The sequence below is a fragment of the Watersipora subatra genome, chromosome 2 (genome assembly GCF_963576615.1).
Source record: "Watersipora subatra chromosome 2, tzWatSuba1.1, whole genome shotgun sequence".
NCBI classification, from domain to species: domain Eukaryota; kingdom Metazoa; phylum Bryozoa; class Gymnolaemata; order Cheilostomatida; family Watersiporidae; genus Watersipora; species Watersipora subatra.
Window position 1 is genome coordinate 114,680 of NC_088709.1, and position 25,120 is coordinate 139,799.

At 36.8% G+C, this 25,120-nt stretch overlaps 1 protein-coding gene across 1 annotated transcript; it reads right to left on the reverse strand.

The window, feature by feature from the left end:
* Positions 1-10,239: 10,239 nt before the first annotated feature.
* LOC137386943 (ras-related protein Rab-18A-like) lies at positions 10,240-23,406 on the reverse strand. Its single transcript, XM_068073183.1, has 6 exons — positions 23,236-23,406; positions 15,586-15,641; positions 15,408-15,469; positions 14,918-15,109; positions 14,431-14,556; positions 10,240-10,660 (listed from the first exon to the last, which is right to left on the reverse strand). The coding sequence occupies exons 1-6, from the start codon at positions 23,304-23,306 to the stop codon at positions 10,559-10,561; spliced, it is 609 nt and encodes a 202-aa protein (XP_067929284.1). The 5' UTR covers positions 23,307-23,406; the 3' UTR covers positions 10,240-10,558.
* Between the last annotated feature and the right edge of the window lie 1,714 nt (positions 23,407-25,120).

The window sequence follows — 25,120 nt, forward strand, 5'->3', positions numbered from 1 at the left end:
TGTTGTAAGTTTGGGAAACGCCAAATATTAATCTGTCTCTCGGGTGTCTGTTAGTTGCACGCTCACATTGATGAGCGGAGCCTTGTGCTGTAAATTGTATGCAACTTAACTTTGTACCATAATAGTTGTATGTATTTAAAATGGTTGTGTATCATTGTGGAATTAGGAGGTAAGTAACTTCTTTATTCTATAAGCCAAACAATTTAAATACACAACTAACAAAATTCTAAACAATAATATTAACGACAAATAGTTAAAATAGCTAATGAATGTAACACCCTTACTCGAACAGTTGTCAATACTCGCCTGCTCAGTTCAGTACGGCTTTGAGTCTCGACAGTCAAACAGGAGTCATGACAGGGCATAGGTGGAGAGGCTCAGCAGGTGGTGGGGGAAAGAGACTCCACAGGCAGGGGAGAGGAAGAGGCTTCTCAGCCGGCAAAGGGAAGACCACCTAAGCAAGCCTTTGGGAAAGAGTGAGAGCTCTGCAAACCCTTTAGAAAGAGAGGCTGAGTCATTGGACCTGTTCTCTTTTATAGTTGTCTAGCATGTGTAAAGGCTAGCCTGTGGGAGAGTAAGTTGAGTGTCAATACGTTAAGGTTCAATGCTTTACAGTATGTCATGTGTGCAAAAATATCTTGTTTGTAGAGAGTCTCCAGCGGGTACACACGATGTAAACATGTAGGGTGGAGCTCGTCACTTACTCCTGGTATCTAGGTCGTGTCTGACAATAGATGACAGATCTTTATACAAGTAATCATTTGATTCATTTTCAATGTCTCTTTGGTAGCTTTCCGGTACTGCAGGTTTTTTTCTGGTTCATGTTTTGTGATTGATTCCTCCTATTTTTCAAATTTCTAATGTGTCTTTCGACGTTGTCTAATAATTAGATTTTTTTGTCTTGGGTGTGTTGCTGCTTGCATGTATTATACGCTGATCTTGTGTTCTGGCTTCACTCCCTGTTTGTATCTTGTGTTTGCTGATATTTCCTTACGATATATTTCAGTGTTAAGCACCATGTAAGGTTAGGTTTGTAAAAATGAAGCGTGTTGTCTGGGGTTCGGTAGGAATTGAGCGAAACTGCATGAAACTGGTTGCATTATGTGTGCTGCTTTACATATACCGTGAAACCTCTAATTGAACACCATGACGCTCTATTTTTCAACCCTTTCTCTTTAGTGGCAGTCAAATAGAGGTGGCGTTCAAATAAAGGTGGCATTAAGTTAGGGGTTTTACTGTATGTATATACACGTATATACACGTGTATATACGTATATACACATATATACACATACATACACGTATATATACATATATATATATACGTATAGACGTATATGCATGTGCATACGTATGTATATATATATATATATATATATATATATATATATATATAAATTGTTTCCTCACCCTGGTTAACCCGAATGGGTAGTAATTTCTGCTCTAACTCGGGTCTCCTACCAGAGACCTGGGAGTTTGAGCACGAGCCTCAAGATCTTAGCTGTTCCCAATAGCGCACTTTTCTGCAACTCACCTGAGTTGATTGCTGTTGGTATTTGAGCAAGCCACATTTTATGCGCCGGCTTATTGCGCCCAGTGCCCCAACGACTACTGGGATTACAGTTGTTCTTACATCCCAGCATTTTTCAATCTTTTCTCCAAGAGGGAGATATTTCTCTACCTTTTCTTTTTCTTTGCTGGCTATATTGTAGTCATTGGGTACTGCTATATCTATTATAGTAGCCCTCTTGTTCTCCTTGTCCACCACCACTATATCTGGTCGGTATATATACATATATATATATATATTTATATATATATATATATACAAATTTTTTTTTATATATATATACATATATATGTACATGTATATGGGTTTGGTGTTTAAAAAGACCATAGACCTAGTAACTCTACATATAGTACAGCTAATAGGTCTATGGTTTATAAGCTGGTTTTTAATACCCATGCAACACCAGGCATTTTGCTAGTATATGTATAATTCTCAAAGTTAGTGTGTGTGCGTATGTCTGTCTGTATGTGTCTGTGTATGTCCAGCTATAGCCATTCAAATTTTAGAGTTGAAGTTTCGATTCTGATGGGTTTGAACTCACGGAGATTGCAACCACAGGTTTTAAATCCTCGCGCTGTACCACTAAGCTATACAAGGCAATTGATCAAAGACAATATCGTATACTGTATGGCATATGCATACGCTAAATGACGTATTATTTGAAACTCAATGAATTCTATCAATTCTATGAACTATGACGCTTTTTCGTGTTTTCTTGAACTTCTATTTTCGGCTTTTCGTAAGGTTCAATTGCTATATCGCGGTCAATGCCAATTCTTTTCACAGCGACAGTTGTATTATTTCCGTAGAAAGAGCCTCAACATTGTTTTTCTATTCGGTCAGACAAAGACAGTACGATATTTAATTTTTACATTTGTACCAGTATTGAGAGGTACCAGTATCGTCTTATTCAAAATTTTGATGGATAGCTTTTGGTGGAACAGTAACCTTTTTATACACACACATACTTCTATGCTTGAATTGTTATTATTAATTCAACATATTCAGGATTTTTATTTTGTTTTCTCAATTTGTAGTAATTGTATCATTACCGAATCATCTTTTATTGTAATCGTAGCAAAGCAGACTTGATTTAGCTATTACTTACTAATTATTTCACATTTACATTTAAACCCTTTCATAGTTGTTTTATTTATTTTTCAATTTATTTGACCTGCACAAAACATTTTCCTCGTGATTTGACGTTTGAAAATTACAGTTGTTTGACAAAGTTTGAAAACCTTTACAGTTGTTTTGATTTTTTCTCTTAATTTATTTTAACTATACAAAGCATTTTTCACATGATATGTAGTTTTAATTTAAAAGTTAGAACGGCAAATGTATATGTTAAATACACATAATTTTTCTGTCCAAAGACTTTTTTATTGCCCGGACAATGCCTGGTAGTACAGCTAGTATATCTATATTTCTCAAAGTTTGTCTGTCTGTGTGTCTGCGTATGTCCAGCTATAGCTACTAAAATCTTGGAATTAAATTTCTGCATTCTGCTGGATTTGAACTTACAAAGATTGAAACCACAAATTTTAAATCCACACACTCTACCACTGAGCCATACAAGGCATATTGGTCAAAGACTATCATATACCATATAGCGTATGCACACGCTAAATGACATATTATTTGAGCACTGCGCCCATCCATTTTTGATGCCCTTGTTATAGAATATTTTTTGCCTAACTCTAGGAAACACGATGATTTTTTGTTATTTTTTCATAAGGGCGAAATGTTTCTGCCACACGATATCAACAATAATTTTTCTCGAAATTAAAATTTGGCGATTTGTGTTTCTATACCACTCTATGTGTGTCTATAGCCTATGATATTTTTGCATGCCAACACTGAAACAAACTAAAATCATAGATTTGTATACCAAATAATTTTTCATTGTAATCCTAGCAAAAGAGACTATATTTAGCCATTACTCGCTAATGATTTCTCATTTACATTTAAACACCTTTACATTTTATTTTTCTTCTCAATTTGTTTCAACGAAACTCTTTTCATGTTATGAAATTTAAAAGTTACAGTTGTTTAAAAACCTTAACATTTATTTCATTCTTTTCCCTAATTCATTTGAACTGCACAAAAATACTTTTCTCATATGAAATTTAAAAGGTAGAATAGTAAATGTTGTATATGTAAAATAAAGATAAATTTTTTTTCAAAGACATTTTTATTACTCGGGCAATGCCGAGTAACGTAATATATTACTTACCTGGTCAAGTATACATGTATCAGGTATATAGCTTATATAGTCATATATTCCTATCTAGTCTAATAGACATGTATCAGCTACATAGCTTATCATAGTCATATTTTACCTACCTGGTCAAATAGACATGTATCAGGTATATAGCTTGTCGTAGTCATATATTACCTACCTGGTCAAATAGACATGTATCAGGTATATAGCTTGTCGTAGTCATATACTACCTACCTGGTCAAGTAGACATATATCAGGTATATAGCTTGTCATAGTCATATATTACCTACCTGGTCAAGTAGACATATATCAGGTATATAGCTTGTCGTAGTCATATATTACCTACCTGGTCAAGTAGACATATATCAGGTACATAGCTTATCATAGTCATATTTTACCTACCTGGTCAAATAGACATGTATCAGGTATATAGCTTGTCGTAGTCATATATTACCTACCTGGTCAAGTAGACATATATCAGGTATATAGCTTGTCATAGTCATATATTACCTACCTGGTCAAGTAGACATATATCAGGTACATAGCTTGTCGTAGTCATATATTACCTACCTGGTCAAGTAGACATATATCAGGTATACAGCTTGTCATAGTCATATATTACCTACCTGGTCAAGTAGACATATATCAGGTACATAGCTTATCATAGTCATATATTACATACCTAGTCAAGTCAACATACTTGTATATCAGGTGGATAAGTTTTTAAGCGTAGCTTTATCAAGTAGGTCTGGAAGGTCTAAAGTCAGGTTTCTAAGGAGGTCCATGGTGAACTACAGTTTAGTTGGGTATATCGTTGGCAGGGAATGGTAATTCAACATGTAGAATTATAAAATAACTAAATGGTGCTGTTATAAATTACAGGCTTGCGGTTGTTAACCTTGAGTGAACCAGTCTTTCCATGCAATGGTTTGTGATTCATCTTGTTGCACCTATCTAGTTTTACAGACCTGCCATGCAACAGCTGAAGCATAATGGCCATCATATCTTTATAACGTTTATATATTGCAAGTCTTTCCTTGTCCTTTATAGACCTCATTAGCTACCAGCTTGAAGATCTACTTGCGGACGATGGAGATGATAATTTGTGTCTCTTAAAGTATTTGTTATACCTGTTGCAACAATTTGTAAGAAGGACAAGTTTGTGTATTCAGGAAGGCCAGAATCAGTTCTAGCTTCTCCAACATTGAAAATGTAAAAAAGTTGTATTTTAATAGTTAATGTTTACAATCAACAGGGTTTGGTGACCTGATTACAAGTTCAGTTTTTTCTCACATTTTTTTATTATTACCTGCTCAAACCTGTCTTACTCTTCCTCTTTTCATTCTAAATAATGGCTCATTTCCTTGACTGGCCTCAATGATGGACAGCAGGTCTCATAGCAGTCTGCTGTCACCCAAGGACAGTAGCTAAATCAGATTGTTGAAAAACATTTTTTACTTTTTATCCTACACAGTCACTCAAGGTATAAAATAACTTATAAACAGTAGCAGGTAATTTAGTTGCCATTGGCTAAGTTTTTTATATAATGAATTTGAGTAACTTAAGCTAGTAAGATAAGCTAACACTTTAAATTTTAGTATGCCATCTGTGTGAAGCCAGCTACGAGCCTTAGAAAAAGAGATTTCACCTCACAGGAATAGAACCCGCTCATTCAGATGCGCGGATGTGAAGCCAAGCGCACTTCCACTAAGCCATGCACTCATATTCTCAAGCTGAGGAATGATAACCTATATCTATATATGTCGCAGTGTTTGGCGGTATTCTGGCTCTTTGGGTGTTTAGTTTGAGCAAGTAAAATTTGGCAACAAAAAACTACTTCACACTAGATTTGAACATGGAACCTTTTGGTCTGCAGGTAGATGTTCTAACCACTACACTAAGCTGCCCTCATATGCCGGGCTGGGACGAAGAGTCCGCATCCATGTGTAAGAGCATGGTACTGGCTAGCTTGGACGAGTTGGTGAGCAGGAGAGTGCTCTGGCCATGCTGCCTCCATGGGCAAATCTGTTTCACACAGAGACGCTCATTCTGAGCCACACTTGGTTGACACTCTGCCTGTGACTGATTAGCTGATGCCTGCTCAGATCGTTCTTTTTGAAGAAATGCTGAGCAGCCAGTCGAATGAGCCGACCGAGATACTCCTTGAGATTCAGTATCATTGCAACTGGGTGAAGGAAGTAAAGAGAGCCGAGTTGGTTCGGGTCTCTTGTTTATCAGAGACCGAGCCGTTAGGTCACTGGCTTTTGCCAAGACACCGACTCGAAGACTACACATCATGGTAAAAAAGCTGCCTGCAGAGCCGAAAAAGGAAATTATCCTTACGAAGCACCATATCAGTAGCGACACGTAGGAGCAGGTGACTGAGGTGTTGCGGGAGCTCAGCATTTGTGGCCTTTTTGGCGTTGCCACTACCGCCTGAAGGAGCCGGCAACATAATGTCTAGCATTTCGCCATCTAATTGTGTCCCTTCTGTTGGCAGCATGTCTCCCGTAACCAGGTCATGTCACATCGGAGGGCATGCGGAAACGCCGAGTGTGGAAGAGTTGTATACTTGGTAGACAAGACCAAGTGCTGTTCTTTTCTTTGGGCCATGAGATGGCTGATCGATCTCCCTATGAAGTCGTATACCTTCATTCTGACTGTGGCTGACCGCCCCCTAAAGGGCCTGCAGCTAGGTCAGCCACTGTAGATGAGCCCGTACTCAAGAGAGGCTGTCTGAAGAGGAGAGCGGTTTCTCAGGAGTTTAAGCTGACTCAGAGATTGCAGGTTGCTATTGTACGACTGAGCCAGCCTAGATCCCCTGAGCTTTGAGCCCACCTTCTATAGACAAAGTTGACATGTATGAGTCAGAGTAGACATTTACGAGACAGAGTAGACATGTAGCAGACAGAGTATACATGTAGGAAACAAAGTAGACATGTCAGAGACAAAGTAGACTTGTAGAAGACAGAGTAGACATGTAGCAGACAGAGTATACATGTAGGAGGCAGAGTAGACATTTACAAGACAGAGTATGCATGTAAGAGACAGAGTAGACATGTAGGAGACAGAGTAGACATGTAACAGACAGAGTAGACATGTAAGAGACAGAGTATACATGTAAGAGACAGAGTAGACATGTAGGAGACAGAGTAGACATGTAGGAGACAGTGTAGACATGTAAGAGGCAGAGTAGACTTGTAGAAGACATAGTATACATGTAAGAGAAAGAGTAGACATGCAAGAGACAGAGTAGACATGTAAGAGACAGAGTATACATGTAAGAGACAGAGTAGACATGTCAGAGACAGAGTAGACATGTAGGAGACAGAGTATACATGTAAGAGACAGAGTATACATGTAAGAGACAGAGTAGATATGTAGGAGACAGAGTATGCATGTAGGAGACAGAGTATTAGTTGTTCATTCATGTGGAGCTTGTAAAGGTGGCCACAGAAACCCTTTACAATATCAGTAAAACCACCAGCCTCAAATCAAAGAAGTAAAACTCACTTGTCACAAGCAGAATGTTAAAAATAGCAGTGCTCAGTGTAAAGTACATGTCAAGAACACCATAAGTTGAAGTACTGCATGATAAGTTGGAAGGCTTTGAGTGATATGAGAGCAGAAATCATTAGACAAGTCAACAACCTAATTACCTAGCTCATCGACGAATGCAAATAAAGGCACAAGCAGAAACCTCGAGCAAACACCCTGCAAATCTATACACATAAATCTCAAAGTTTATCGTCTGTTCTTTTCTGTCTGTCGAGCCACAAAAATTAAAAGCCAGCAATGAAAATTGTGTTTCGTACCAGATTAGAACTCACGATGACCGCAACCGCAAGTTTTTATATAAGCTCACCTAACCGTAAGGCTACGCTGTCCTCACTATTACTGTCGCTCTTACCATATACTGTAATTATTAGTTAATACAGTGCAACCACGGGTTACGGTGCCCTTGTTATAAGATGTTTTTGCCTTACTCTATGAAACATGTTTTTTCATCTTCGTCATACTAGGGCGAATTTGTTTTTGGCCATGCGATGTCAACAAAAAATTTTCTTGAAATTTGGCAATCGGTGTACGGACTATAACAAAATAAAAAAATGTTGATATGCTATTCGTCGAAATCTCTTTCACAACGCTTGAAAGAGATATACGTCGCTCACTATCTCAGTTCGGCGTTATTCATTATAAGTTATAGTAAAAATGAATTCGAAAACAAATAAGTGGTACAATTTCAGTTGAAAGTTAAAGTTTACAACATTCAAGTATGTGTTTAGTAAGTTAAATTTATTTAAGTGAATTTCAGCGTTCGTGTTATGCGTCTGTTCCGAAGGCAAGTACTTCCCATGGTACGTACTGCACGTAGTACATTGTAATATTACATTTTCTTGTAGTTCATAACCACTAAATACACGAAATGTTACTGTAGGTAACTATATAGTTACTGCAGGTAACTATAGTTACTGTAGGTAACTATCGTTACTAAGGTCAACATATTGTTTTGTTACTAAATTGTAATATGTACAGCGCGTATATATGGGGGTGTTTTGATTAGATAATTACTATGGGTTTCTACATCACTCTATACGATATTTTCACTGCAACAGTGAAAATTCTCTCTGTGTAAGTGTATCTGTTCACGCTGGTATGTCTGTGTGTAGCTGTATGTGTGTAGGTCTGTTTGTGTGTGTGCCTATGTGTGAAGTTGTGTATGAGTGTAGGTGTGATGTGTGTAGGTGTACTCGTGCATAGATGGCTGTGGGAATAAAGAGATGTACGTGTGTGTAGTGTTATTGGTGCATATGCTTACATTTGACTGCATGAAATTGTTTAATGTCCAACAAAATTCCAAAGGGCACCACAGCATTTCTGGAAAGCTGGTGTGTAGATTACTAGACCTCTCATTGAAAGTTTTGGAAATAAAAATAACTGGCTAAATGAACAAAAAATTGAACTTCGGTTTTATGTTATTTACAAATTTTATTGTTTGTCCCTGCTCCCTGATGTTTACGGATTACTCCCATTTCTTTCATTGCCTTTTTCCCTACCTGTCACTAATCACTTTCACTCTGTAACTAGCTTCTTTACCTTCCCCTACTCACTTCTCTACCCTCCACTACTCACTCCCCTACCTTCCACTACTCACTCCCCTACCTTCTACTACTCTACTCACTCTTCTACCTTCCACAACTCACTCCTCTACCTACCACTACTCACTGCTCTACCTTCCACTATTCACTCCTTTACCTTCCACAACTCACTCCTCTACCTTCCACTACTCGCTTCTCTACCTTCCACTACTCGCTCCTCCACCTTCTACTACTCACTCCCCTACCTTCTACTACTAGCTCCTTTACCTTCCACAACTCACTCCTCTACCTTCCACTACTCACTCCTCTGCTTTCTGTTACTCGCTTCTCTACCTTCCACTACTCACTCCTCTACCTTCCACTACTCACTCCTCTACCTTCCCCAACTCACTCCTCTACCTTCCACTACTCACTCCTCTACCTTCTACTACTAGCTCCTCTACCTTCTACTACTCACTCCTTTACCTTCCACTACTCACTCCTCTGCTTTCTGCTACTCCCTTCTCCACCTTCCACTACTCGCTCCTCTACCTTCCACTACTCACTCCTCTACCTTCTACTGCTCACTCCCCTACCTTCCACTACTCACTCCCCTACCTTCCACTACTCACTCCTCTACCTTCCACTACTCACTCCTCTATCTTCCACTACTCACTGCTCTACCTTCCACTACTCATTGCTCTACCTTCCACAACTCACTCCTCTACCTTCCACTACTCACTCCTCTACCTTCCACTACTCACTCCTCTACCTTCCACTACTCACTCCTTTGCTTTCTGCTACTCACTTCTCTACCTTCCACTACTCACTCCTCTGCTTTCTGCTACTCGCTACTCTACCTTCCACTACTCGCTTCTCTACCTTCCACTACTCGCTCCTCTACCTTCCACTACTCACTCCTCTACCTTCTACTGCTCACTCCCCTACCTTCCACTACTCACTCTACCTTCCACTACTCACTCCTCTACCTTCCACTACTCACTGCTCTACCTTCCACTACTCACTCCTCTACCTTCCACTACTCACTCCTCTACCTTCCACTACTCACTCCTCTACCTTCCACTACTCACTTCTCTACCTTCCACTACTCACTCCCCTACCTTCTACTACTAGCTCCTCTACCTTCTACTACTCACTCCTCTACCTTCCACTAATCGCCTATCTACCTTTGACTAATTGCTCCCCCCCCCCCCCCCCCCGTTTTCTACCACTTGCTAACTAAGAGGCATCAAGACCTATTTGCTGTCATCTACTGCTCACCATATTCTCAGGAAATACTTAGATCTGCACTGTTACAGCATTGTTGAATTCGCACCACATTGTCAAATAACATCATAAAATAAAAGGACAGTATTACAATATTATATTGATAAACATCTGTAGTTCTCAATGAAAGAACCCATTAATAACATTATCTCACAGAGTACAAACATAAATAACTCATATAGCAATATCAGAGCCTATAATGTTTAGTTCAACTTACAAAGCAAGCTCCTATATGATACTTATGACCCTAATGCATGCCCAATCAAAACCGAATCAGTGATAGTGCTAAGAAATTTTGCTCAATAATAAAAATGCTAAAGTAAGCTGAGCTCTCAGGCTAGCATTGACATCACGGGCACAGCAAGATGCAAAGCTGTATAAAATGGATAATTGTAAGGTTCACAAAAGGTTGCAATAGCAGCCACCTCGACCCGATGCACTTTCATTCAAATTTACATTTCCTCTGGAATCAGTTTCCCATAAGCCGGGTGTCTGCAGAATCTACAACAACATAAAGAATTACTATTGTGTAATAACCTTGAGAGTTACAGACACTATGTACGAGTATATGACACTCGCACATGTATGTTAAGGTACGGTGCCTGTAGAGTTATGCTACTTGTACAGTCACGCTACATGTACAGTCACGCTACATGTACAGTCACACTACATGTACAGTCACACTACATGTACAGTTACACTACATGTACAGTTATACTACATGTACAGTTACACTACAAATACAGTTACGCTACACATACAGTTATACTTTATGACATGTAGTAAATGTACAGTTATATTACATGTAAAGTTACACTACACGTACAGTTGCCCTACATGTACAGTTATACTTAGCCTGTCCTGACAAGCTGTTGTTTTTGCGTAGTTGTCCCCCCAACTTTTTTGAATTGAAATTCTCGATGGTTAGTTAGGAATGTCGTCAGCTGGCTCTACCAGTGTCGTATAGGGAGAGTTACGTCATTTTCGAGAGTTCCAAACAAACTTGCTTTACTATACATGTATAAAGTTCTGTTGAAAATTAAGGTGCCGAATCAGAAACACGACTTATACACAGTCGAATCACCATTTTCTTAGCCTTTTTATATATCACAAATATCGTCAGAATTTTCTGATTTTTTTCATGTATAACATGAAGATCTTATATGTGGTTAGTTAGATTTACACCAGGCTAAACGCAAAATTCTGTTTGTCTGACAGCATGGAGTTATTTCGATCTTTGCGTCAACACTTTTCCCCTTTATTTTTTATAATTTGAAATCTAATTGTGTTTTAAGCAGCATCTTCATCATAATGGTTAATTGTTGAGCTGTGAGATACTCGGGCAGATCAGAGTTAGGCCTACAGGTTTTCAATTCTCAAAAGATCCTGAAAGAAGGAATGCATGGATTGTTATAGAGGGCAGGTAAGATTCACGTTGTTTTTAGTGTTTGCAATTGTATAGATTTAGATATTACTATAAGTTTAATATTGAACTGATTAGTAGGAAAGCTAAAGATGGTTGTAGACTATTATTCACAGCCATGGCTGGCCTATGTGAACGGAGTCATTTTTTATTATTTTATTTAAACAGTGTCAATGTGAAAATTACAGGTTGGATTATGGAAGTAGCAAAAGGAATCCAAAACTTCTGCGGCCAACTGTTTCTTCTAAACTTTGTGAGGTTAGTCAAAATATAATATAAAACTGTCTTGTTATACGTATATCGGTTTTTAAACCATATTGGTATTCTTATTGTCATCGTAATCATTGCTGCTAGTTGTTAGAATACATTTTACAATTATAATAACTGCTATTCATAAGTTTAGTTGTTAGTATAGTACCACTATTGTTTTTTGTCATGTTTTACTATTGGTATAGTACCAAAGTTTTCTTATCTGTTGTAATGCTTTGCATTTGTGTTATTATTGAAGTTAATAAAAATAGCATATAGTATTTTGCATATTGCATTTGCAAGCTTCTTTTATTTAGGCTGCGAGTATGGATGAGATGGGTCGACAGTGTTGCCTTGTGTTGGATGAGATGGAGATTACTGAAGCCTTTGAGTATGATGCTAGCAACAGCTCCATAATAGGAGGAGTGACATTACCTGGCCATAGTGGCCTTTCTAGTCATAGTTTAGTGGTTATGTTTGGAGGTTGGTGAGGTTAGTTTCTCGTTTATTTCATTTATTGCTTTCTTTTTTGTGTCTGCAGTTTTACCACTAATATTACATGTACTTTGAATCCAAGTGTTGGCTGTATCTTTGCAGGATTTACTGAAATATGGAAACAAATTATCGCATTCCATCTCACTGGTAAATCTATTTCCGGGACAGTCTAGCTTCTCTTATTATTGATGTCATAACACATGCAAGCGGTATTGGTCTGAAAGTTGTTGCTGTTACTTCAGACACAGGGTCAAGCATCCAAGCGATTTGGAAGACCGATATTGATATGCCATTGATATTGAATATTGATATGCCACGTCAACTGCCCACTTGTCATCCTATATTGCAGAAACTAGTGAGGAAGTTTGTGAATGTTAGACTTTATATTTTATGTCAAAAATATACCTCCACCTCACAGTCAGTGCAGTTTGGTAGCAAAAGCATGGCCATGCGAACATTAGCGCAGAATATTCATCAGTTGTTGAAATCAGTGTTGTTGAAATTTGATGCTTTCTGTATTTTTACTGTACTCATTCTTGTTGACTAGTATAACAAGTATATATGTTATAAACATGTGTAAGTCAGCCATTGCACACAAAATACTACTTTGGCGTGCATTATTATAGTACTAGTACTGTAACAGCTTAGCTTCTTTGACTTGTTTATTCGAAGTTAATAATTTTTATTGTAACATTACTATGGAAGATTTTCTATGTAGTTTAATATGCCCTTTTAGTATTCAGTTTTGTTATAGAAAGCTGTTCAATTTTTATGTTGTACTTCATACTTCTTGCATGTTTAATTAAGATCATTGTCCGTAATAAGTTTGCGGTTGGCCATTAATTTGTTTAAAACAAGCCTGTTTATAATTTTTATGAACAAATAAATTGGCAAGTGATGGTATTATAAATATAATTATCATTGTGAATACATTAAATTGTTTGTTTGGCCGCCCAAAGTTGTGAAATTGCAAGTACACACAATTTAGCTAAGACATTCTAGTGCAGATAATAGGAGTCATTTACTATGAAGCTCGAGCGCTAATAATTAGTACAATGTAGTTGGAAATTCCAAGTGAATGAGTTTAGACTGCAATTCTCAGTACTCAGCCGCCGAAAATTACTAAAAAATTGGGGGCGGTTCAGCCGCCCACTAGTAGAGCCAGCTGACGACATTCCTAACTAACCATCGAGAATTTCCATCCAACGCGCAAGCCACATGTAATTACAAATGTTATGTAACCCAGAACCTTAATCGCATATCGAATCATTGTCAAAGTGAGCCCGTTTGATTTTGGGATCTGTGGCTCACAATATCTCTCTCATACAACTACGATCGCTAATGCCACAACATTTTAAGAGGTCATGCCATGCTAATGTGCCAAAAGTGTGCCGCTGGCCTTACAAGTCTGATGCTTTAACCGCATAGACGGAAGAGGACAACTCTCTATGAGTGCACCTGATGCATCAGGTGCAGTACGTCTTGTGACAAGCTGTTGTTGTTCGCCGCTCGACGGGGGACAACTACGCAAAAACAACAGCTTGTCAAGACAGGCTAAGTTATACTATAAGGACAGTTATATTGCACGTACAGTTACGCTACATGTACAATTACACTACAACTACAGTTTTAGTACACGTATAGTTACACTACACATATAGTTATACTAGATGTACAGTTACATGTGCAATTATACTACATGTATAGGTTTGAGAGTTCAATATAGTTGTAATCAACCAGGAACAAGAGCACATTATTTCATCCAAGAGTAAAACTTCTCATCTAGGCTTGAATTAGTTTAATACAAATGACCTACATCATGTAGGTCATTTGTATTAAACAAATTCAAGCCTAGATGAGAAGTTTTACTCTTGGATGAAATAATGTGCTCTTGTTCCTGGTTCCTGCGACCTACATCATGTAGGTCATTTGTATTAAACTAATACAAGCCTAGATGAGGAGAAATTTCAGTTTCTTATAAACTAGTTAGCACAGAAATATGGTTCTTTGAACTCTAATTTTGCAACAAGGTACATGTAGGAATAATTAGCGATAAAACTGGTGATCTAGGATATATCTAAAATGTGCAACCAGTCCAACCCACCTTTTCAACTAATTCTTCAAAGGCAGTTTCAACACCTTCCCTAGTTTTAGCGCTCGCTTCAATAAAAAGCATTCGGTGCTTCCTGGCAAATCTCAAACCCTCCTCTTTGCTTACAGAATGATTTCCCTTCAACAGACAGATATTTTTCATGGTGATTAAATATAATAACATCTGCATATAACATGTACTAGAGAATAATCTGACATTTAACTTCATACAACCGAATAACAAGACCCGACAATAAGAGCCTGTATGCCAGGTAACAAGGCTTGGTATCCCAGGTAACAAGACTTGGTATCCCTGGAAACAAGACTAGGTTTCCCTGGTAACAAGACTTGGTATCCCTGGTAACAAGACTTGGTATCCCTGGTAACAAAACTCGGTACCCCTGGTAACAAGTTTTGGTACCCCATATAACAAGTCTTAGTATTCCTGGCAACAAGACTTAGTATCTCTGGTAAAAAAATGTGGTATCATTGCCGCATACCTGATCAATCTTATTGCCAACTAGCATCTTTACTATCTCATGCTTTGTGGCGTATGTATCAAGCTCATTTAGCCATGCTTCTAGTCTGTCAAATGTCTCCTTGTTGCAGACATCATAAACCAGGATTACACCCTGAGCTCCTCGATAGTAGCTTGGAGTCAGTGTTCTAAACCTCTCTTGTCCCGCTGTATCCTGCAAGTTTACAGAGCATGTCAATCTACATATTCTTTCATTTACTAAAAATAGATCTACTCCTTACCTAAGAGAGATACTAGCTCATACCTTTTAGTAGCCAGATAGTTTATATCACTACCTAGCAATAGACTTCTTAACTCCAATCTAACAATAAATATTGTTCATATACCTAGTCACCACTAGAAATACTTTTCCTTTATCAATACATAATACAACGATTGACCTACCTGTTACAACAGCCTTATAGCTAGCTAGCAAATGACTGAATGATCAACGAATAATTGAGGTTACCAACCCAGATAGCCAACTTGACATTATTCGAGTCTACTGACAGAGTCTTAACCTTGAAATCAACACCTGCAAAGCAAATATCACAAATAAGTGTCTTCCAATAAGCTCCTATACAACGCGCATGGAATTTCAATTGTGCTGCTTTTATCAAAAGGTTCAGAGTTAAAAAAGTTAGGTCCTACCTATTGTAGCTGCTTGTTCTGGATCAAATCTGTCATCCGTGAACCTCAGCAAAAGACTGTAATAACAATATGAAACTAGTTTAATAAAAGTTGCCCCATGTTGCTAATATCTATATATTGCTAAATGATGGCAACATTGGCCGCCAAACCAAATTTAAAGTGATGACCAGTAGAAGGCTGGTACCAGTAAAAGGCTGCAATGCATGCAAAGTGTATAGCAGCCTATACAGCAGTGTATAAGCTGCTATACACTGTATGGATTTAGATACAGATGGCCCTAGTGGTGCAGGTGGTTCCACTCTAAGTGTTGGGTTTGCTTAGGGTGAATATGAAGAGTTTTCATCAAACAATGAATGCTTATGTATATAGGCTTACATATTATAAGGCGGTAGATACAATCATTTTGGTATGAAAGAAGTTAAAAAACTTGTAATTTAGTTCTTTGTTGTAAATTATATGATTGTTTGCATGTATATGTATATGTTTGCATGTTATACATGTATATGAATTGATTCTACTAAGGGGTTCCCTTAACTATTCGGCGATCTTAGTATGATATCTGACATGTTCACCATCGTCCAACTATATTCTCTAAAATCAACGGCAACAAATTTAGAACTCAAGCAAAAAATTTTTTAAATGATTCTCAAAGATGTTTTCAAAGCTTTAAAAATGACTCGATTCAATAAAATGCTCATCAGAAAATTAGCATTTCAATTCATAATTTTTTTGCAACATAGATCAAGTAAGAATCAATTTATTTCAATTCAATAAGCAAGACACTGCAATTCAATTCTCAACTCTTTAACTATCCTAACTTCCAATGAATCGATTCAATTCCGTTCTTTAGACAAAATCAATTCTCTATCAATTCGCTATCTGTTCACTAGCTAACCTGTTTAGCCTTTGCTCTAAATAGAAGCTGCTCACCCACACAAATGTTGCTGGGTGACTCCTATGTAAAACAAGTTTAGAAATAAAATAAACGTTGATAGTTTTATTTTATCATATATTATAGGTGGTCACAATCCCAAAATATAAGTTTTGTTAAAGTTGCTTGGGTCATCCTCGAATTATGGGGGCGCATGATGATGCCCCTATGACTAAATACGCCCTCCACCGGAGCACTGGTTGCAAGCAAAGTGCCTAGAATCTCTTCAATTCCAGCCAGCTTGGGCATCTGCCTCTTGTGTGCATTCCAACACTCTATACAGGCACCTGTGTAAAGGTTTTCAATGATGACAATCAAATTGCTTTTTACTATTTGTCCAGAATGCATATTGAACAGCACCAGAGCATGACATTTCTCATTTATAGAAACTAACCAGCAAATTTGCATCATTATCTACACTCGAGTGATATCACATCGGATTAGTCAATATACCAGTACGCATAGCTTTCAGTTACGGCAGCACAAGCAACAACCATTAAAATGATAATTTATGCCAGTCGACATACAAACAACCATAATAAAATAATACAAGTGAAATTACTTTTATGTGTGCCAGCCAACTTATGATATTTGAGTAGTTCACCCTCTCAGCCAATATAACAAACTGAAGGAGCAATGGCTCTCTTCTTCAGTTTGTTGGAGAAGCCTCTTCTATGCTCCTCTGGCTCCTTGATGACAACGTGTTCCACAGGCTGAGCAGAATGTGGCACCATTTCTTGAGTTCTAAAAGCAAATACAAGTTAGTAAAATATATTATTGGGTGAAAGAAAATTGAAAGCATCGTAGGTAAACTGTTTGCAGCAAATTGAAATAGTGTGTCGAATTATTGTCAATGCATACATTGCCACATCAGGACTGCAATTATTATTACATACATGTACCACCATGTCAACCATCTGATGCACACACTGTCAAAGGATTGCCTATATGGACCAAGTTGAATGTGTCTATACATACATATGCATACAATTGATAAAACTAACTATTACTTTGGATAAAACACTTTTACTAACAGTTGCATGCTTACTGAGAGCAATTTACAAATAAAATTTTTATCTGAAAATTTCTCTCAGCAAGTATAAAACTATTAGTAATAAAGTGTTTTATCTAAAGTTATAGTCTGTTTTACTGATTTTACCTTGCTCTGATTCTATTATTTAGCACTCTGCTCGAATTTTACACTTTGATTCATATAAATATATAGATACTAGTGGAATACCCGGCGTTGCACGGGTATTAAAAATCAGCAGTGAGAAGTAATTTAGTTGCCTGCCATTTGCCATTAGCCTGGAATACTGCCAACGGCTAATTTGAGTAACCTTACTAATAAGAGCAATGAGAGCAAGTATAAAATTAAGTAACGTAAAGCGGTAGTGTATTTTTACCCACATAGTGACATATATCACCTGATGAATCCATTAATCACGCTTAGTGTAAGTGGTAAGGTATTTGCCTGGTGAAGGGAGGTTCCGAGATCAAATCTTCTGCGGCTACGGATTCTTCATTACTAAATTTTAATAGCTATGGCTGGACAAACCGAGGTACAGACAAACTTTCAGCTTTACATATATAACTATACTAGCAGAATGCCCGGAGTTGTACGAGTATTAGAATAATTATCTAATGAATTTGAGTAACTTACATGGAAAACTCGATCATTACTAAAACAATATCAGCGTTTTGAGCCAGCATAACAATTGTTACCCGTAATGGTCAACAGCGCTAGTTAGTAACCCCAACAAAGCGCTTTAAGCGTAAGTAAGATTAGCCAATGTAATGACTATTTGCCAAATTGATTCCATTGTATTCCATGTAGCTTAATGGTTAGGTTCGACTCCTCTAAAGCTGAAGGTCTCGAATCCAGTGCTGTGTGGATCTTTCATAGCTAGATTTTAATTGCTATCACTGTACACAGGGTTTAACATTAAGACAAATACTGAGATTTATAGATACAAGTCAATGTATACCCTGGTAAAATAATTTTTTATTATTGTGCTGTTGTTTATAAAAAAAAATTATTTATTAATCAATTTATTCAACTATTCATTCATAACAGAAAATTTTAACATTTATTATTTAATAATTATTGTCTATTTATTAACCACCACTAGTGGCAACTGTCAAATCAATTTTATGAATAACAAATAAATAGATTATAATTACAACAATCAATCATTTAGATAATAGATAGTTGGAGATAATCTGAGTGTACCATAAAATGAAGGGCTTAAGCTAAAGCAATAATTTAAGATATTAAATTATTGCTCTCTCTCTTATTCATTCATTCACTGCATTTAGACTTCTTCATTCATCTCACATTTAATATAACACTATAATTACTGTACCTAAATAGATAATAAACCACTTACCACTGCAGGCACTGCTACATCTGAAAAAAGGTGTCATCATTGCCAGTGCTAGTCCTACCAGTAGTGTCTGTCATAGCTATAATATGATAATAATAATACTGTAAAAAGGAATGGATGTTGTTGTTAGAGAATTAATAACATATATTTCCTAAATATTTGATAAATTAGTACAATCACCAGACTAGTGAAACTACAAACCACAAAACTGAGAACGATTAGACCGGTGAATTAGGTTCAACTTACCACTGAGTCCTGAATGATAAATTTAGACAACTGTGTAGGATGAGGCCTGATGTTTGAATGAGATGCCGTGGCATTAGTTCACATGACAATCAAAACAGTATAGCTAACCTTGTTGCCAGTTCACAGGCAAACCATAGAACTATACTATATCGTTGCACGGTATATAAATAATAATACTACATACTATCGACAAATAAAACTAACGCGGCGATATCAAAGTTTATGAAAACGTTAAATGTTCGTGACTGGCGATACTGGACTGCACATACGATTAACATAATGGGTTAGTAGGATATCACTGTCCATAACAGATTTGCCGCCAACGCAGTAATATATTTCTAATCATAGAGATACTGAAAGTAATAATAAAGAGAAGCATTGACTCAGATTGTTTTGCTTATTGAAAAATGGCGAATTGAGTCAATTGGTGACAATATGATGACAGTAAAGAATTGATTAAATTCAACTCTTACTGGTAGAATGCGCTTAGTTAGTTCAATTCTCAGTAAGTAGAAGATACTAGAGTATCGATTCAACTCGATTCGTTTGTAAATTGAGCCTTGAGGCTTGCTCGAGCAACCATGTTAACTCGAGTGCCCATCTCTTATGGTTCTACTAATAGCACTGTATAACATTACTTTTGGACATCGCTGTTAAACTTGGTGTTACCTAAAACATTAAGGTCCTTTTTTGGGAACATCTCTATTCACCTCACGACAGTAACTTAGAGCCTATAAATAAACCTCTGAGTTTTTTATACACCGAGTAAAGCCTTCAGCTAGCGTGACATAATTTTACAAATATTGTGTCATCATGAAGACTGTTCTAGCCGATTTCAAGAAAGTGTTTGACAGATACACTCAGTGCAGTGAGTTTCAAGCTAAAGGCCTTCCCAATGTGTGAATAAAAAAGACCATCATAGCTAGTAGACCGAAATATGGAGTACACACTAACTTTTATCACAGTGACCTCTAAACTATTATGATACTTAGCTCATGCATATACACCCTAAAAAAGATCTAGCAGCGCTTTGTCTAACCTTTTTATAACCACTAAGCTAAAATTCTTTTAATATTGTATCAATCCACCTTCTACTACAGCCTACATTTTCCTCCAAAATAAGGAGACCGCTAACACTCTATTCCACTGCCGAGAACATAAAACAACATGGTGCAAGCCAAGCTCACGATATCTACCTGAATCAGGTTGACAAGTATAATATGCTCAAGATTATCATTCATTACCATTTCATTTTGTCAGCAAATAAATGCCTTTTAGTTCCTTAGTTATGAGCAAATGTTTTATCATTATTGTCATCAAAACAAGGCGTTTGTATGAATATTTTAGCAAAACCAGATATCAAAAGGGAGTGACGCCTACACCATAAAAATATGCGTTCAAGCATCAAAACGCCTAATAGGCCTATATCAAAGGACCCTCAGAAAAAAACAATGATTAGAAACACACCATCAATCACATTAGCAACTTCCAAGTAGAAGGAATACATCAGATAAGATGTGTCAATTGGACTGCCGGAAAAATACCAAAGAAGTTAGAGGCGATGATACGGACACTGCTCTACGGACTTCTACCATACATGACCAAGATAGCTAAAGTTAGTACAATCTTCATTTCCAATTAGTACATTCCAATGACGTACTCAAGGCAAGTCTGCTCAAATACCATTCTTTTACACTATGAAGCACAGAAGCTGACCCCCTAAACATCTCACAGGCTAACAGAAACATCTATAAAAGAGAAAAGCTCCAATGACTCTGCGCCTTCCGTCTTCATCTGCTGAGCCTCTTTTTCTTCCGTCTGCTGAGGCTCTTTTAACTGGTCAAACTTGTTTTTTTCAATTGTTTGAGCCTAGTTATCTATAGACTGTCACGGCTCTCATTTTACTGTTGAGACTCTTAGACGTACAGGATTGAGCGAGAGAACATGAGCAACTGTTCACGTAAAGGTATAACTTTCATTGTTAGACGTAGAGGAGTGAGCGAGAGAACATGAGCAACTGTTCACGTAAAGGTATAACTTTCATTGTTAGACGTAGAGGAGTGAGCGAAAGAACATGAGCAACTGTTCACGTAAAGGTATAACTTTCATTGTTAGACGTAGAGGAGTGAGCGAGAGAACATGAGCAACTGTTCACGTAAAGGTATAACTTTCATTGTTAGACGTAGAGGAGTGAGCGAGAGAACATGAGCAACTGTTCACGTAAAGGTATAACTTTCATTGTTAGACGTAGAGGATTGAGCGAGAGAACATGAGCAACTGTTCACGTAAAGGTATAACTTTCATTGTTAGACGTAGAGGAGTGAGCGAGAGAACATGAGCAACTGTTCACGTAAAGGTATAACTTTCATTGTTAGACGTAGAGGATTGAGCGAAAGAACATGAGCAACTGTTCCACGTAAAGGTATAACTTTCATTGGCTATTATTAACCTTTTGTCATTAACATTATTGTGTTAGAATTTTGTTAGTCGTGTATTTTGATTGTTGACTTATAGAATAATAGATTATCTTTGGCTGGTACATATTAGTGTTGCTTATAACTTAACATCTTCACTAGTTTCTAAACCAGAAGGGCCTAATAATTAAATTAGTCGAAACAACCTAAGCAAAAGCGCACAAATTAAAGGTAGTAAAAATAGAATACGATGCCAAACTAAATTCAACACTGATGTATGTGAGGATGCAAATTAATTGTCTATAACATGATTCTCTTCACCATACATAACAAGGCCTTTAAGAAATGGCCTAACATCTCCTAAACCAATTTGGCTTTGCGCAAACCTTGAATACTGTTCTCTTGAATACTACTCCAATACTACTATAACTACTACTCCAACTCGCTTCATATACCAATATAGAATGTCTTTAAAGAGTGTCATTAGTAAACACCTAACCCAAACAAAATCGATTTACGAATCAATAAACCGGTTAAAATTAAATTAACATTTCAAAATCTAACTATATCTTAGTAAATCCACCATTGAATTTCCCTCTGACAATTTCTATATTCGACAGTACCCTAACAAAACAATCTACTTCTAAACTACTTGGCTTTATCATCAACGACTCTTTATCATGGCTAGACCACATCTCATTCATTTCAAATAAAATATCATCTAACCTAAGTTTATTTTATAACATTCGTCATCTTATGAACTTTGATACTGCCAGACTATATTACTATAATTTTATCCATTCCTATCTTATATACATGTATGGCCTACATGTGTTCTACCCTACAACACCTTTAAAATATACCAACACACTATTTATGTTACAAAAAAAGGTTTACGACTTATACGCAAAAACCTAAACATACCCCATAAAAACCATCACTTACCACCTACCAACTTAATAACAAGCACTACTAATGTTCTTCCCTTACCTAAGCTATCACAGTACTTTACCTGCCTCGCTGCTCATTCAATAGTCCACAACAACTGCCCTAAATATCTCTCAGCTATAGCTTTCAAACCGTAAACCATGGTCACAAAATCAAGACCAGATTTAAATTATTTAGTGCCATAAACCACAACAAACTCAACATTAACCTGCTAAATTCATTTAATAACCTTTGCACTCATTTAAGAACTCTTCCTCTGCAATCTTTTAAAACAAAACTCGAACTACACCCATTATCCTCTGACCAATAATACCATTCACCATATAGCCTTAAATATTTGAACATTTTTATATTACACGTCGTTTTCATAACTAGGAATTTTGTTGTCATAGATATGCATAACTATTTTCACAGAGCTTTAATTTATCCACTTTTTTGTTTAAACAATACTCATATCAATCCTCAAACTTGCTTTTTACATATTTTATGCATCCAGTTCCGACATTATTATATTAGTTAGACTATTCACTAGTTTTTTTAGTTAGACTATCGTTTCTTTGCGTTGTTCTTTTATATTTGTTGTTGTACACTGCTTTTTAGTTAGTTTACTTGTTGTGGTACCTTGTGGAAAACATGTTGTAAAATATGACTATTGATTACCACAATAAAGATTGCTCATACATAAAGAAAATCTATCTTTCTGATAATACGTTGGTCTACCAACCTCGACTTTCCAACATTGCTTTCGCCTATTATTAGAATTTTCAATGTCGTTAAGACACTGCTATCATCCATTGTGGCTTAAATATAGTTTTCAGTTCACCATGTTAGAAAATGTTCAAATGTATGTATTTACGTTCAAAGTCTCGAAAACGTCATCAGGCAAATGTATTTTTGCTAGAACAAACGCTCCAAATCATTTTTAGACGTCGCTGAAGTGAGATTCGCACCAACAAAGCGAACTTTCGGTGGTAGTTTTCGTCAACTCATATGCATAGAGTTCGATTTAGAAATTATGTACACGTAATCGACGCGTACATAATCGATGTATCACGTTATGTACACGTCAATGGTCTGATTATTTAAGCTCATAAGTTAGTAGATTGTGATTATGTCTATGAGTTTAAACTTAGAGGCAGATCTGTTCCCCCTTTATGGTTTTAAACAGGATTTTCGAATAATAATGCGGGTGCTACGTATTAGCCTAGGTTTTAGTGGATAGTCGGGTCGCCAACAATAGTAGAAATTACAATATTCCGCAGCCTGACCAAAACTTCAGGAAGAAACCTTTGCAAACACCAAAGTCTGTCTCAGAGCATTTGTCGACTTCCGATAAAACGTGATAGTAAAACTTTTATCAAGAAAGCTTTTTGGTTTTTTTGTAATAGTTTTTTAAGTAAACTTGTTAAAATTGCTACAAATTTATAAACTCAAAACGAAAATCTTTGTTACATTAAATTGGATAAGTTGATTAGAGAAGTGCTTCGAGAGCCTTTCGTCTTGTCGCCGCTTGCCGTCATTTGCTCAGGCATGGGCTAACGAAACGTTTGCTGATTGGTCAATTTATACCCGTTGCTAATAAAATTAAGGGCGATTGTAACGCGGCTTAGCCTAGAATTCATTTGATACATTATCAATATTTAATTGTAAGAAATTCTTGTTTAAAAGATAAAACAACTGAAGCGAACGACTAACATGAATCAGCTTAAAGAAATCGAATGACTATTTCTATTAATTTTGCTAAAAGTAACTTAAAGAATAATATGAACATAGAGATTGTTGCAAGAAAAATATAGTAATTGTAAAGACACTGTCAGGTGTTGTGGCTATATAATAAGTACTTAATAGATATGCTAGAAACTATTCAAAGGCGTGCCATTAGATTATTATTATTATATTTTCCCACTTAGACCGCACAGCAGGTGCGTAAGGGGCGTGGGAACACGGTGTGTTTACACTAATAAGTGGTTTCAAAATAAGATTTTTTTTAAAATTATATTGTGTTTTTCTCTTCTTATCAGGATCTTAACCCTCTTAGTGTGCAGGGCCAAAAGGACTGATAGAATACATTAGTTCTTATATATGGAGTATAGGTGTTTGATTTTTGGCGGGTATTGTATCCTACGTTTTCGCATTTGAATGGTGGTTCTATGCCCTCGGCAGCACATCTTACAAACAGTTTATGCCTACCCTCTCTTTTTCTCTCCTGTAAGGACTCAACACTTGTATCTTCTTGCAACTTTGTAAAACTTATCTGGCCCTTAATGTTAAAAATAAATCGTAGTGCTTTATTTTGCAACTTTTCAAGCTGTTTGACATGTTTATTTTGATAGGGATCCCAGATTTGTGAGGCATATTCTAGTGTTGGCCTTACTAAAAAAAAGGCAATCTTTTTTTGTAGGGGTATCTGCAGATTTTAGCACCCTTCTGATCATTGCCAACTTCTGTGTAGACTTAGTTGTTATTTTGTCTGTGTTCATTCCATTTTAGATCTGCTTGTAGTTGTAATCCGAGATAAGGAAAAGAAGACACTTTATTTAGATTTTGTCCACAGAAAGTATATCCAGGGTGGCTATTAATGTTTTTACCAATTTGTAAGAATGTGCACT

Coding starts and splice junctions, on each gene's coding strand:
- LOC137386943 (XM_068073183.1), bottom strand. CDS start 23,306: ATGGATGATAGCAGTGTCTTAACGACATTGAAAATTCTAATAATAGGC. Junction 15,470..15,585: donor AGAACAAGCAGCTACAATAG/GTAGGACCTAAC, acceptor TTTGCTTTGCAG/GTGTTGATTTCAAGGTTAAG. Junction 15,110..15,407: donor ATGTCAAGTTGGCTATCTGG/GTTGGTAACCTC, acceptor GTAAACTTGCAG/GATACAGCGGGACAAGAGAG.